General features: G+C 40.0%; 1 protein-coding gene across 1 annotated transcript in view; it reads right to left on the minus strand.

Moving 5' to 3' along the window:
• Positions 1 to 1,798: 1,798 nt before the first annotated feature.
• LOC124259349 (F-actin-uncapping protein LRRC16A-like) overlaps positions 1,799 to 15,800 on the minus strand; it is a 106,399-nt gene continuing 92,397 nt past the window's right edge. Inside the window, 7 exon segments of the mRNA XM_046693472.1 lie at positions 1,799 to 7,202; positions 9,752 to 9,955; positions 11,179 to 11,337; positions 11,646 to 11,762; positions 12,944 to 13,142; positions 14,246 to 14,412; positions 15,247 to 15,628. Coding sequence (XP_046549428.1) covers positions 7,150 to 7,202; positions 9,752 to 9,955; positions 11,179 to 11,337; positions 11,646 to 11,762; positions 12,944 to 13,142; positions 14,246 to 14,412; positions 15,247 to 15,628 — 1,281 coding nt within the window. The 3' untranslated portion in view covers positions 1,799 to 7,149.

Below are 15,800 nucleotides of genomic sequence, written 5' to 3' on the forward strand. Positions count from 1 at the left end.
TGGGCTCACTCTTATGAGTACTTGGCATTGGGCTCACCCTTGTGAGTACTTGGCATTGGGCTCACCCTTGTGAGTACTTGGCTTAGGCTCCCCTTTGTGAGTGTGAGGCTCACTCTTGTGAGTACTTGGCCTTGGGCTCACCCTTGTGAGTACTTGGCCTCGGGCTCACTCTTGTGAGTACTTGGCCTTGGGCTCACCCTTGTGAGTACTTGGCCTTGGGCTCACCCTTGTGAGTACTTGGCCTTGGGCTCACCCTTGTGAGTACTTGGCCTTGGGCTCACTCTTGTGAGTACTTGGCCTTGGGCTCACCCTTGTGAGTACTTGGCCTCGGGCTCACTCTTGTGAGTACTTGGCCTCGGGCTCACTCTTGTGAGTACTTGGCCTTGGGCTCACTCTTGTGAGTACTTGGCCTTGGGCTCACTCTTGTGAGTACTTGGCCTCGGGCTCACTCTCACTCTGTCCTTGGCCTTGGGCTCACCCTTGTGAGTACTTGGCCTCGGGCTCACTCTTGTGAGTACTTGGCCTCGGGCTCACCCTTGTGAGTACTTGGCCTCGGGCTCACCCTTGTGAGTACTTGGCCTTGGGCTCACTCTTGTGAGTACTTGGCCTTGGGCTCACTCTTGTGAGTACTTGGCCTCGGGCTCACTCTTGTGAGTACTTGGCCTCGGGCTCACCCCTGTGAGTACTTGGCATTGGCCTTGGGCTCCTTGGGCTCACCCTTGTGAGTACTTGGCCTTGGGCTCACTCTTGTGAGTACTTGGCCTTGGGCTCACTCTTGTGAGTACTTGGCCTTGGGCTCACTTTTGTGAGTACTTGGCCTCGGTTCATGATGATGTCTGTTCAGGTTCTGGCACAAATACACCGACACTGAGTACCAGAAATAAAGTCATCTTACTTAAAATATACATACCTACAAAAACAAGCAAATAAAATCCAAAAGGAGACCAGGGCAATTCCGAGAATCTAGATTTTTACCAGTCATTCTTGACATGAGTAGGACTTCTTTTTCACTTTGGCTGGGGTCTTGGAGATAGACTAGGGCACGAAAAGAGTAGCAGACGGATGTCACGTGTTTTGTCATGAGTGTTTACTGACTCAGACCAGATGAATAACCACCTCTGCTTGACCATGCCCTTTCATAACCTTACTTTATCTGCGGAATTCGATCAAGCTGTATCCTCTTGCATAGAGTTAAGTGCAAGTTAATACAGGGCTAATCATCTATTCGACCTGGTTAACATAACAAGCAGGGTGCAGTTTTGTTCAAACTCTTACAGCAATGTATCGTCCTTCCAGAAACCTTTAAGAAGACTTTAAGTACTTTTTCTACTGAAGACATTTGGTGCCAATTCATTCACTCAGTTGCTATGCTATGAGACTCTCTTTCCCTTCACCTTAGATGCGCTTCTTCCTTGGCTGCCTCTAAATCTGGCCTAAAGATCCGTCTGTTATATTATCACTGACAATTGTCTACGGTTTAAGTTGTATGCGCCTAGCGCAAGCCCGCGCGGCTTGGAGTTAAGCACCATATAAGTGACCTTGTCATTATTAAGTGAGGGCTTTAGAAATCTCATTCAGGGTGAAGTCGACTTTGGGGTCCCTTTGAAACATACAAAATCCAACCAGCAGAACAAGACTTGCCCCTTCTTTAGTTTGATGGGTGGCACGACAAGTATCGCCGACTTCTCATCAACATGTTTCTCAGCGGAGTACAGCGGTCCCAATTATGCACCTCCCACTAAGGTACCAGAACGATCTTTCTCATTTTGTCTCTAACAAAATAAAATAACAACACAAATTATTTTCAGATTTATTTATTTCCATTCTGGTACAATTTAAAGTATAACGGAAATTCCTACCTGTCATGATTGGGTTGCATAATGTATATGGTATATATGTATGTACAAGGTTACAAATACACATTGGAGAGAAAAATAATGTGATACACTGAGTTAAACACACATGCACAATAACACTATATAAAACACATGCAGATACAAGGCCAAGCCATGTGTGGTACCACTTCGTACTTCATCACTATCCATGCGTCTATTCTCGTGTCATAATTCTCGTAATTACCTTTTACTAGTTCTAAATGCTCAAACCTCTTACACATAATTTAATATTACTACATTGTCCTAACATTTAAAATCTAACAATTATAAAATAAAATAAGTACATACATGAATGAATCATTACATACAGATATCCTTCAAGTACGATCTAGAAAATGAAGGTTTAACATCTGTCAAAAAAGACTTTTTGTCATTTCCATTCATTGTCTCCTAAAATTACTTAAAAAAGGAACAAGTTTTATTTTAAAACCAATCGCACAACTTAATACAAGTATACAAAGTATAGACCTGTCAACACCTGTTTCACAAACCTTCTGCACTATATGACACATGTGTATGATGTATCTTATCTACAGGAGGCTTGTTAAACAAAACAATTATAAAAAAGGCAAATCCAAATTAAATATTTGTTTTCAGATATGTAGAAGATGACTTCATGCCAGAGTGTGGCTTGAGTTGCACGTATCTGCTGAATCGCATGCACTTACCACAAGTAACACTTTATTTTATTCATAAGCTGAACTTAATGAATAATAATAATAATAAATCCTAACAGACTGAACAGGGTGAACTCCACCAGTGACAGCACAATAGTATACATGTTACACATATACTCAAATGATCATTAAATAAACACAGCTGGATCAGTTTGGAGATAATTGTGGTCTTACAACCCTAATTATCAAATTATGCTTAATAAGGCATCTATAGAAGCACCGTGTGTTGACATACACAAGACATAACATAATGGTAACATAAGGGAGAGATTAACACCACTAATCTGCTTCACAATGATATCATCAGAATTCACCGGTTCTGGATAACTAGTTCATGTTACACAGGCTATACAAAGAAACGGTCTGATAGGAGAGGAGTCCACACTAAACAGGTTCCACATTACAGGGAGCAAAATCTTATCATCAACTGAATGTGGATATATATTACTATGAAGGAGTTACACAACACTTAATTGTTTCATATAATTAAATTTGTCTGTTATTTGAGAGAGTGACTGAGTTTTACACTGTTTTAGAAATAATCAGCAGATTTGTACTGTATACAATATTCCTGAACAGATCATATTCCACTCAAAAGATGTGAAGAACACTGAATTGTTTCACATGACCATACTTACTGATCAACTGCAGAGTAACTACAGGCATGTGAAAACAAAGGGATCTATAACTTCTTTTGATTAATAATCAATATATTACTGTCCTTGTTATCATCAGAGTGTTATTTATTTAAAAACAATCCCAGATTTATTATCTCTCTATTTTAAAACTATCCTTTTACTGAAAATAAATCAATGCAAACTTGACCATTTGTGGGTCGTCGTGACATGTTAACTCAATTAAACATTTAACATGACACTGACAAATTACCTCTTTAACCCCAAACAAGGGAAATATGGAACTTACAATAGCAGCACTTTTTCAATTTCAGATTTATAAAATATAATACAACTAAAATATCGGAGGAAGAACGAAATATAGAGATGAATATCTTCATCAATCAAGCAGCTTGTACTGTGTTTTGAACACAAATTATATTAAAAAAAGATGTACAAAACAGAAACATAAGTATGTACAAGTAGGAGAATTTAGAAGGCACATAATTAAGAAAGGCAGATATTAACATAGCCGTTGGTCAAAACATTTACATGGAATAAAATGTTGAAATAGCTTTTCATGTCAATTCCGATTTTCATCCAGATCTGATGATAGAGATTCACCGTTGACTATTTCAACCAGATCAATTCTAAGAATTTGAAAATGAAATTTAATTCCAATATCATGAAAAATCAAATCATATTTATGAAACAATCTGTGATATCTCTGCGGTTCAGCTCACATGAAGAATATGTTTGTTTTTTCTATAATATCATTGACACTCTGGTGCAATCAATATCAAAATGATGAAGTCATACTGTCAAAAAATGAAACAAAATTATTTAAAATACAATCATTTCAACATGAAAAATTACAAACAATTACAAGAAATACAACAGTTCATAAAAGCGAAAAAAATACAGCAGCTTGAATTACCACTACTGGCACTGTTACCATGGACACAAGACAACAGTAAAATATATGAAGCCCACATTCACCAAAACAATACTATCCTGAGATTAAATAGTGATTATCAAATGATCTTGTGATATTTACAGGCTGCCAAAGTACAAGACAGGCTTTAATCAGGTTTGGCAGACAATGATTCATGCATCTTCATTAGTGAAGCATCATTGTGGCACAGTAGAAAGTTTAAAACAATGTTTAATACTGAGCATTATACCATAGTTAAGTCTATATTTTTTATCCCCACTGAAATCAACAAAAACGTTAATCCAGGTAACATTTATTGAAACAACACAATAAGAAACACTTAAATAAGAGATCATTTTCTAACTTGTTTACGAAGGACTTACAAAATGTGTGAAAGTTGGAATTGAAATGTTAAGTTTCAATATGTTTACCTTGTTTATGTTTCTCTTAGAGCCTCTTCAGTCATATGAAAACAAGTCTTTAACCATCATCCTGATTCATATTTTTTAAATTTTACATTAACTTTAAAATTAACATGAAATTAATCCTGACACTAGCCTTCTTCATCCCCGTCTTGCCCCTGAAAGCCTGTCTGACTTCAGTTATAAATGTCAGGTGTACCTTCTCACCTGACAGAAACCCCCTCCATCTCCTGAACTGCCTGTACACTACAGAACATGAATGGAGCTTGCATGCACACTACAGAACGTGAACGGAGCTTAAATGACAAAGATGTTGGCTGAATATTTAACACAAAATGTATGACTTGGTTCCCTGACCATAAACAAAATCAAAATATTAAGCACATGAGCCTGTCACCTGTTAAATACAGCTAAAAATGAAGTATCTTGGAGATCATGCAGTTTAAGTAATATAAGTAGAATTCAAAGCAATTACATGTATCAAATACAGGTTAAAAAACAGATTTACAGCAATAATGTACTTGTTAGCATAAAGTGTGGTCTTCTGGAGTGTACGCATCGTACTGCACGTTGTGTGAATCAGTAGACATTATTGTGTATGGTATATTCTGGGATAAGTACATCAAGTGAGTGGTTAAGCTGCTTCTCCGTATTGTAACATTACAACTTCCTTAAGTGGCATTTAGAAGCTGGTACGATGAAGAGGAACACGGTTTTATGGATAGATCATTATTAGCTTGACAGCAGTGTTAGGATCTACACCGAAACGCTGCAGCTATTGCAATAAAGAAGCTGTCTATCCATAACAAAGTGTTCCTCTACTACATTAGTGTACGCAAATGATTTCCTGCCAAACATGAATAACACAAATTTTCTGTTTCTTTAAGTGTCACATTGGTGATCCAGACACCCTTGTTCCAAGTAAAATTGTCCCAATGAAGAATTGTGGATTAACATTCAAGGATGAGCAATTATGTCCATTTAATGAGGCAAGTTTGAACGTATCTGAACAGTTATCTCACAAAGCTTCTTCTAGCCATGGTTTCCATAGTAACAGGCTCCTACGTAGGCTCATGGCCACAAAGATGTCACTGTGGTACATTTTGGGTTGTAAATGTGGTTTACATATAATTGTTCTGACAAGAAAGGCAAGCCTTAATCTCTGACAAGAACGATCTTCAGCTTTGTATTTGCCTTGGTTAAGACTAATGCATACAAGGTCCTGGCTCATAAAAAGCTCCACCTATAAGGTGAGATGTTGAACACATGAAGCAGCAACATGTACTAGGTGTAAAGGTTTTTGACACAATACCATCACAACATAGACACATAGAATGGCTTCTCTTTATATACCATATATATGAAGCTCGTCTTAACTCTGACTGAACACAATACAAGGATAATAAAGAGATTACAAAATGTGCTTACTCAGCATATAAACATGAAAAATGGTCCTTTGCATGTAATTGTAGATCAAGCAGATATATCAATATAAGTGCTTAAAGCTGGATGAATATATCTATAGAAATATATATATTTACACTGTACAATAAATTCCGTATTTACACACAACCCATGTGATAAGTAAAATACCACATTTGACCTAACATGGGACTCTCCAACCTTCCTATGCTTCCATGCAACAATCTGCAATACTGCTTGTAAATGAAACTTATACTGAGGAAAAAGTCTATATAATCATTGGATAAGTCAAGCCATGGCAGTTTCACATAATCACTGAAGGAAATATTTCATTTATGCCCCAAAATATATAATTTCTTGTTCTGCTGATCAGCCTTTTTCATATTTTTGTCAAAAAAGGAAATTTTATATATATATCAATATATGCTGGCTGTAGAACATTAATTATTTCCCTTAACATGTCATTTTTTGAGAGTAGGTCATTTTCAAAATAAAGTCCTACAGTTCCATAGTGGAAGTGTCATAATACAATCTGCCATGAGTGAGTGAGTCAGTTGGTATATAACTGATTTCAACATTGTTTCACTATGTGTCAACTTAATGAGGCAGAAAAACTTGAAGTGATTAAGGTCTAATATATTTACCGCTATTATGAAACCAAAGAACATGGGAATGGTGCTGCCAAAGCCAGAAACATAATCACTGCAAAAGCCGCCCCATCTGTCAATAATATGTCACAGTAAGCCTATGCTAGATCCAATGTGGCACCCTTTTTTGGTTCCTGCATCTGCCCTCTTGTTCCTTGATTTGGTCCATAATATCATGTAAATGTCAAGAACAATTTCTTCAAACTTAAATTCAACTACACAGACATCACTACCTTAGAGGCCTTACTGTACAAACATTTGTTCAACTATCTTCAACACTTTTTTAATATTTAGTGTGGATTCGATGAGGAAGTGTAGGTCTGGTTGTAACGCCACTTGATCAGTACTTCGGTGTTATCCTAGCTTGTAAGCTTGATTACCAGTGTATCCAATGTACATTCACCAGTCACAAGCAAGGTGAACAAGCTGATCCTGGCACGGCAAGGGACACTACTCTACACAATCTCCCTGCTGGAAATTGACAGCATGGATGTCATAGCCCAAGGACCAGATGGAAGAAACAGACGGACCAGTTAAATTATTCCACACTTAGTTGATACACTGCCAAGTTGTCCACCAGTTGTCCTGGACCTAAATGAATGAAAACATGTCTTCAAAACATCTTATGCTAAGTAGTCCTTAGAATTTCATAATGGCCTCTTAAGGGGATGCCTGCTTCAAAGTAAACATATCTCGATGATGGCGATTTGTAACAAGACATGGTGCCTCTGGCTCATGAAGAACACAGCTACCATATTTGGACATGTTTAATCTCATCAATCATATTAGATTAGGGGCGGTGGGGTAGCCTCGTAGTTAAAGTGTTTGCTCGTCATGCGAAGGCCAGTGTTTGATTCCCAACATGGGTACAATGCGTGAATGCCCATTTCTGGTGTCCCCTGCCATGATATTGCTGGAATATTGCTAAAGTTGGCATAAAACCCAACTGACTCACTCGTTAGAATCATTTGCTGAGCTGGTGAGAATGAGTACTCTGTAACATCACTTTAGAGAGTTGTTTGTTTCAATTACATCCGGGTGTGTCAGCTCAACATGGGGGAAACAACCAGGTCATGCAGGACCTCTACCACATCAGTGAAAAATGACATACGTTAGTTAACCACAGATGAAAGTTGATGCAAATCTTAACACAAGAAACCATATTCTTAAAATCCTTTCACTGCTGAGGAACCAAAGTGTGCACAGCCATTTACAGCGATGTCAATTAATTGCTTCCCCATTTATAATCAACCTCAACCCACCGATAGATTCTGACTTTCTTTCCAACAAGGAATTAAACATGTCAAAATGGAAACTGTTCTGTCAACAGAAGAATGAGTGAGTGAGTATAGTTTTACGCCACTTTTAGCAATATTCCCGCAATATCATGGCGAGGGACACCAGAAAAGGACTTCGCACATTGTACCCATGTGGGAACTCGAACATGACACTCTAGGCTTTAACCATTATGTTACCCCACCACCCTGTCAACAGAAGAACCCAACTTATGTTAATATACCTGAATTGATGCAGTACCAAAGATCATCTTTGGTATTGCTTGGAATCTACTCAAACACAGAGGAGTATCCATGGATAACAACAGTGACACTATGAGTCTCTCATCTACATAATCGGACATTTCTAAAACTCGCAACTACTTCAACAAAGTGAGCACAGGTCGTCGGAGACAATGGTTCAACCATCTGTAGAATACTGTCATCAATACTTATAGCTATCATTATAGAGAAAGCATACACAATGAGAGACGACATCCATCAAAGGTGTCACGAAAATGTTTTATGGGTATTTGCAATAATATGTTTCAAAATACAGTAGAGAAATGAATTGATCTGTATGAACTAACTTGTTGATCATCTAACAAAACATCTTGGGATATAACTTAAAATGGATGCAAATGAAGTCCTGGATAAAAATAAAACAAAAATACTTGTTTCTAACGCAATTGTTTTTGAAACCATAGCATGTAACATAGGAACTAAATTGTTGTATTTTGTGAGAGAAAAAAATCCCGGTTGAATTGTTTTTATCAGCTGGTGCCTGACCAATAATGCTTGTCTGGTTATGTTGTTACGGTAATTATATACATTTATATATTGCCAACTGTGATTTCACACACAAAGTATTTTCAGTAGAATACATTTCCTTGTATGAGTTTCTACACCTGCCTCATTGATTTTGTACATGACATGCAAGGGGGGCACTTATTTTGTACATAAATCTTTTTTGTGGGGGGGTCCATTCACATTGTACATGCTTCTCCATAAAAATTATCATCACCCCCCTAGTCATAAATTATGAACGGTAAAACATCCAACGAGAAACTCTCCACAGAAGCATTTCAGGGGCATTACAAGTTCTCAATGCTTTAGATTTGTTTCAAATTTGAACTCAACTAAACTGACAGAAATTGAAAACACAGTAAACATTTTCCTCATCCTGAGGACCAGAGAAACAAGGTCAAAAACCATATTTCCAAGGCTGCTAAGGGGAGTAACTCCGAAATGCATAGCCCTGGACCAGTGGTCAGACTTGCATCTCACTTCAGCCCTAAATGACCAGTCCAGAGGCTGCATTATATAAGCATATTTCTCTGTATAATATGTACTATTGGGCATGTTCCGGACAATGGGCAAGAGTGACCTTCAACGACCAACCCACTCTTCCACCTAGCTTCACCAGGCAAACACTGACTCAACATCAGCATATCCAATAAATATGGAACATTTACAAGTTGCACGGAACACCATATGAAATGTATGAAAATGTAGAAATGTAGAAAGCAGTATGAATATAAACTGTAAATATTTCACAGGATGTCAACTGCAAGTCTCCCTTCCAACCGAGGCAGCATGGCGGGGATTATGAGTGTACACACAAGTATAATGTTGCAAGTCAAACCCGGAATGTTCTAACCTAACCATGCAAGTAAAATACAACTTGATAGTCACTTTCTCACAACGGACTCCATCCACTGAGTCCATCCAAGCAAAACCACAAGTATGTGCACTGGTGATGAAAACGATTATTTAGAAAATGTGTTCTCATTAATATAAAAGTGTGGTTATTCCATAAAATATTGTAGTCGCAGGCACTTCAAACCATGATTTCATCAGGGTCACCTTTGCCATCAGGGCCTTTTTTCTTCTCAACTACTGGACAGCTATCATCTCCATTTTCCTTATCTGGAGTGGCCTCCCCTGATTTAGAGTCCAACTCTTTACTTTGAGAGTCTGAGCTTATATTTCCTGGTGTGCTGTCACATTCGTCGGGTGTTAAGACGGAACTGTCAGACTTAAGGTCGTCCTTGGAATCATCAGATGCATCTGTAGGTACAGAAAAACTCTTTAACGTGAACATTCATAGCAGACACAAACACTACCATCATTAACTTAAGGTTTAGGGACCGTTCATAATTTATGGCTTTTTTCTGGCGAGCTAGGGGGGTGTCATCAATTTTGTACACACGGACTCGGGGGAGTATTCAATTTTGTATATAAAAATATGTTTAAAATTATGCTTAGAAATCATAGGTAGGGGAGGGGGTCATTGATTTTGTACATGACATGCAGGGGGGGGTCACTTATTTTTGTGCCTAAAATTTAGGGGGGTGTCATTCACATTGTACAAGCTTCTCCATAAAAATCATCATCACCCCCCCTAGCCATAAATTATGAACGGTCCCTTAGGCATTTTTCTACTATCTATGGTTCTAAACAATCTAGCGAAATACAGTAAAGAAGCAGAGGGAATTTAAGAAGGCTTGTGTATTTTAATATTTGAGGAGGTGAGGATGGTAAACTCACATTTAACTATATTCCATCAATTTCTTAGGGGATTCAGAAAAAGAGTTTTACTCTTCATACCATGCGGGTAATTGAACTCAGACCATTGGAGAAATCAGAAAACACCTTATCTATGGTGCTACGCCATGCCTATTATCTGCTGGAATGGGGAAATTAAGGTGAGACAATACAATTTCCTTCATTCCAGAGGGTGTTAAACAGAGTATCCTTGTTCTCTGACCTGAATCTCTGGGAAGGGAGCCTGTCTTGGCCTTGACAGAGGGGGGTGTTAAACAGAGTATCCTTGTTCTCTGACCTGAATCTCTGGGAAGGGAGCCTGTCTTGGCCTTGACAGAGTGGGGTGTTAAACAGAGTATCCTTGTTCTCTGACCTGAATCTCTGGGAAGGGAGCCTGTCTTGGCCTTGACAGAGGGGGGTGTTAAACAGAGTATCCTTGTTCTGACCTGAATCTCTGGGAAGGGAGCCTGTCTTGGCCTTGACAGAGGGGGGTGTTAAACAGAGTATCCTTGTTCTCTGACCTGAATCTCTGGGAAGGGAGCCTGTCTTGGCCTTGACAGAGGGGGGTGTTAAACAGAGTATCCTTGTTCTCTGACCTGAATCTCTGGGAAGGGAGCCTGTCTTGGCCTTGACAGAGGGGGGTGTTAAACAGAGTATCCTTGTTCCCTGACCTGAATCTCTGGGAAGGGAGCCTGTCTTGGCCTTGACAGAGGGGGGTGTTAAACAGAGTATCCTTGTTCCCTGACCTGAATCTCTGGGAAGGGAGCCTGTCTTGGCCTTGACAGAGGGGGGTGTCTTGGTTCCATCATGCAGCCGCATTGCCTTCTGCTTCACCGTCAGTCGCAGCGTGGCGGAGTCGTACACCACACCTTCCTCGGGCTTCTTCTCTGGACTTTCACAGGATCCTACATCAACACAGGAGGATACACACTTGAGTGAGTGAATGAGTGAGTGAATTAGTGAGGGAGGGAGGGAATGAGTCTTTTCCTCTGACAGACTGTCGACCTCTCAGCATGAAGAACTTTTGAAGTATATGTATTTTGCACTTAATGACATTACTGATTTTGTACAGTGAACATAATGTGTGAAAGCAGTATGTGAAGTTATGATTTTTAAGGTATTTATAAGAACTGACTTAACGTTTTTGAGCATTTATGGTAACCTTAAAAGTAGACTGCACACTTTGTGTAAATGTTGTAAATACAAGACTTACCTTCCTCCTCAACTGGAGAGTCTTTAGCTAATCGGAGGCTGTTGCGGGGTTTTGGTGGCAACTGTGGGGGCTTCTTAGGTGGCACTGGTCGAGCCGCAGCCTTGGCAGGGCCGTCACCTACACAAACAACAACAAATAACTTTGCATGGCATGATCGTCTCAGAGACAGAAGATATATCAACAAAAGACTAGACTTCAGCTATGTTCTGACAGCCTATAGATTATAATATGCATAGGCGGATCCAGAGGGGGGGTGCAGGGGTGCGCACTCCCCCTTTTGTGCTGAAAGTTTGTTAAATGACCATTGAAACTCGGGTGAAAACGAAGTGTGCACCCCTCCTTTTCTCGATAGTGTGCACCCCCCTTTCTCAAAAAGCTGTATCCGCCCCTGATATGTGTGTTTGGTTTTACGCCGCTTTTAGCAGTATTACAGCAATATAACCACAGGGGACACCAGAAGTGGGCTTCACACATTGTATCCATGTGGGGAATCAAATCCGGGGATGATGTTCAAACACGTTAACCACTAGGCTACCCTACCGCCCCTTTAGGTAATAAGTCTGGACAGGCTCACATACTTTGACAGCAGGACCCATTTTAAAAATTCGGGGAAAAGTAGTTCATGGCGATCAGAAAAATTATGTAAAGAAAACCTAAGCCTATGTTAGAGGAATGTCAATGCACTAAAGTCCAAACATTCTATTCAGCTCAGCGGAATCCAGAATTAAGTTGAACTGATTACTTAAACAGAGGACTACAACCCTATGTGACAACCAGTATGGGGATTGAGGAACAGACAATAGGAGTGAGTGAGTGAGTTTAGTTTTACGCCACACTCAGCAATATTCCAGCTATATGGCGGCGGTCTGTAAATATTCGAGTCTGGACCAGACAATCCAGTGATCAACAGCATGAGCATCAATCTACGTAATTGGGATACGATAACACGTGTCAACCACATCAGTGAGCCTGACCACCCGATCCCATTAGTCGCCTCTTACGACAAGCATGGGTTACTGAAGACCAATTCTAACCCGGATCTTCACAGGTGCAGGCAATAGACATAGAAACATATGCAGGCAAAGCAAAATTATCTCTATTGGGATAACATCATCACACACTACTGCATCCTCACTACGTTATGTGATGTGATGTTTGGGCAAGATGACACTGAACACTGCCTAATGAACTGAGTTCAAGGACTTCTATGTGGACTGGGATCTAATAATATTCTACTCAAAATGAGACATGACAGATTAGCTACTAATATGAAAGAATCAGATGATCTGTGTACTCACCATCAGGAGCAGAGGTCGGGCTGGAAGCTATGACCGTTGGGCGTTTTGCGGCCAGGCCACGTGGGGCAGGTATTGGGTTCTTGGTGACCACTGTCGCTGACCGTGCCGGGGGCCTCTTCTCTTCTGTACTGTCCCCGCCTTTGGCAGGGTCCGACTTCTCGCCGATGTTGTTGTTGGTTTCTGGCTTCCCCTTCTCAGCCTGATGGAATTACACAACATATAAATCAAAACCTGGGTCATAATGGAGACATTTTCTAAGAACTGAACAGTTTGAAACAGAATATTTATCAATCAATATTCAAGTCGAATAAATTTTGTTCTCTATAAGAAAGAACATTACCATTGTTCTGGAGTTAAGTCCTGCCCCACAACAAAGCGCATGTGATACATGTGGTCTCACCCTTGGCAAGTGAGTTTGTTCATGAATTGCCTCTGTTCACCCAGCAGTGAATGGGTACCCGGTGGGATAAGTTATATGAATGTTAACTTTCTAGCGTCTCACAGGCAGCTTAGGTTATTGGGGTAATAATGTCTTAGTGCTTTGAGCATGCACAAGTACGTGGAAACAGGCGCTTTATAAATGGCCATTATTCCTTATCATTATCATAAAATACAATATTTTTCAAAACAACCATCAAATTTCTTTTTGTTTTCTGTGAGAACAAATGATCTCTTTCTGGAACAATAATTTCCTAAAAGTCACTGTGAAAATCCTAGCATCAGCTCCACATCCATGTGATAGCATAAAGACATGGTCGACTTGTGGCTTGTTGACTTCAACTTTAGATTGAAACAACAAGGAATGGGGATCAAAACATTTCGTTTTTGCGTCAAAAGACACTCAAAAAGAATATATGGCATGTCTTCTGGAATGTAAAGTCTACAAACAAGAAAAACACCTCTGGCTCAGCTTCCAACTGTGCATATGTTTACAAGCAATGATTTCAGGCACAGGGAACAGGGCCATTGTCAGTCCATCTTTAGAAATTCTGAATACTGAACAAACTGAAAACCATTTATTCTTCCATAAGTGGCATTTAGCAGCTGGTATGATGAAGTGGAACACTTTTTATGGATAGACAACTTCTTTGTTGCAGTAGCTGCGACGTTTCTGTGTAGATCCTAACACCGCATCATTTGCTGGATAACGGTGTTAGGATCTACACCGAAACGTCGCAACTACTGCAACAAAGAAGTTGTCTATCCATAAAAAGTGTTCCACTTCAACTGAAATCCAGTCAATCCTGCTTTAACTGATACACAGCTTCTTAAATGCCCTGTACAGACAACTCCAAGACTTACAGGCACGGCGGGAGCAGGTCCCATAGGCGGGAATCTCTGGGACAACCTCTTCTCCTGTTTCTGCTTCATCTCAGCCAACAAGTTCCCGCCAAGGCCGATCTTGGGAATCCCTGCAGGGAGCTTGTGTGTAGCGTCTGATTCCTCCTCCTCGTCCTTCGTGTCCTCCGCTGAAAACATAACAACACAGATCCTACAGGGTAGCTGACCACTCATTTATTAAAGTGTCAGTGTGCTGGGTTTTATACTGCCCTAATCACTTTCTAGACATATCACTATGGAAACAAGTTTGTTTCTTGTTAACACCGCCCCCAGCAATCGACAGCCTTTAATGTCAGCCTATAAATAATCAGTTCTGGATCACACAATCCAGTGACAGAAACTGTGAGCAACAAACCACATTGTCAACACAACCCAGGGTTGGAAATAACTTTAAAATTGCTAGTGTACTCAGGTACAGTGGCACATGTAAAATCACTTGCCCTGATAATTTTTCCACTATACCGGCCGTTTTCTTGTTGATATTTTTAAATAAACAACATAATTAACATTGGAAAGTCAACTGGACACCGGTACAGTGTGATATACAAATTTGCTTGCCTGACAGAAAAAAACACTGGACTCGGATGGGACCCAAAAAAGTACAAGAATTTGTACTTTCATAAAAAAGTGTAATCCCAAATATAACATATGTTACATTTGACCACGTTCTCTTAAATGGCATGGTGTAATCATAACAAATATGGTCACAGTGTAATGGCATCATCTCCGTACTGAGAAACACACATTATATGAAATACAACACTTAATCTCATAGTCCGATGCCTACAGCAAAAACAAATAAACCTGTCCTATGGCTTTCAAGAAAACTATACATGTCAATCTTAGATGTGTCAACTCCGCTACAGTTTGTAAAGTTCATTCTGGTGTCCATTCAACAACATGCTGCTTAATGCTCCTAAAAAGTCTGTCAACATCTACTCGCCAAATTTTCAAACAATTACCTTCAGCCAATGGAGCGCCATCTGTCTTCACTTCTACAGTCTTTGTCTCCTGAGTCACCTCCTTCTCTCCATTGGTCACCTCTACCTCTTTCGGCTTCGATGTTGGCTCAGTCACTGCCTCAGTCTTCGATGTTGGCTCAGTCACTGCCTCAGTCTTTACACTCGGGATGGGTTCCTCTGGAGGCTGTGGTTTCTCATCCTTGGATTCTTTGGGTTCAACCTTTGTATCTTTAGGTTTTGTGGCTTCAAGAGTCTCCTTCGGCTTTAAGGCCTCAAGCTTTGCCTCTGTTGGTTTGACAGTCTCAACATTAGACTCCGAAGGCTCCACTTTTGTTTCTTCCACTTTCACTTCAATAGGTTTCACAGCTTCAACTTTTGGATCCTTGGGCTTCAAGGCTTCAACAGTGCTTTCTTTTGGTTTCAAGGCTTCAACTTTCTGCACTTTAGGTTTCACAGCTTTAACTTTTGGGTCCTTGGGCTTCAAAGCCTTCGACCTTTGTTTCTTGAGGCTCTCAAAAGCTTCAACTTTCTGTACTTTGGGCATCAAAGCTTCA

This window comes from Haliotis rubra, unplaced genomic scaffold (genome assembly GCF_003918875.1).
Source record: "Haliotis rubra isolate DU_JTF1 unplaced genomic scaffold, ASM391887v1 Scf72, whole genome shotgun sequence".
NCBI lineage: Eukaryota > Metazoa > Mollusca > Gastropoda > Lepetellida > Haliotidae > Haliotis > Haliotis rubra.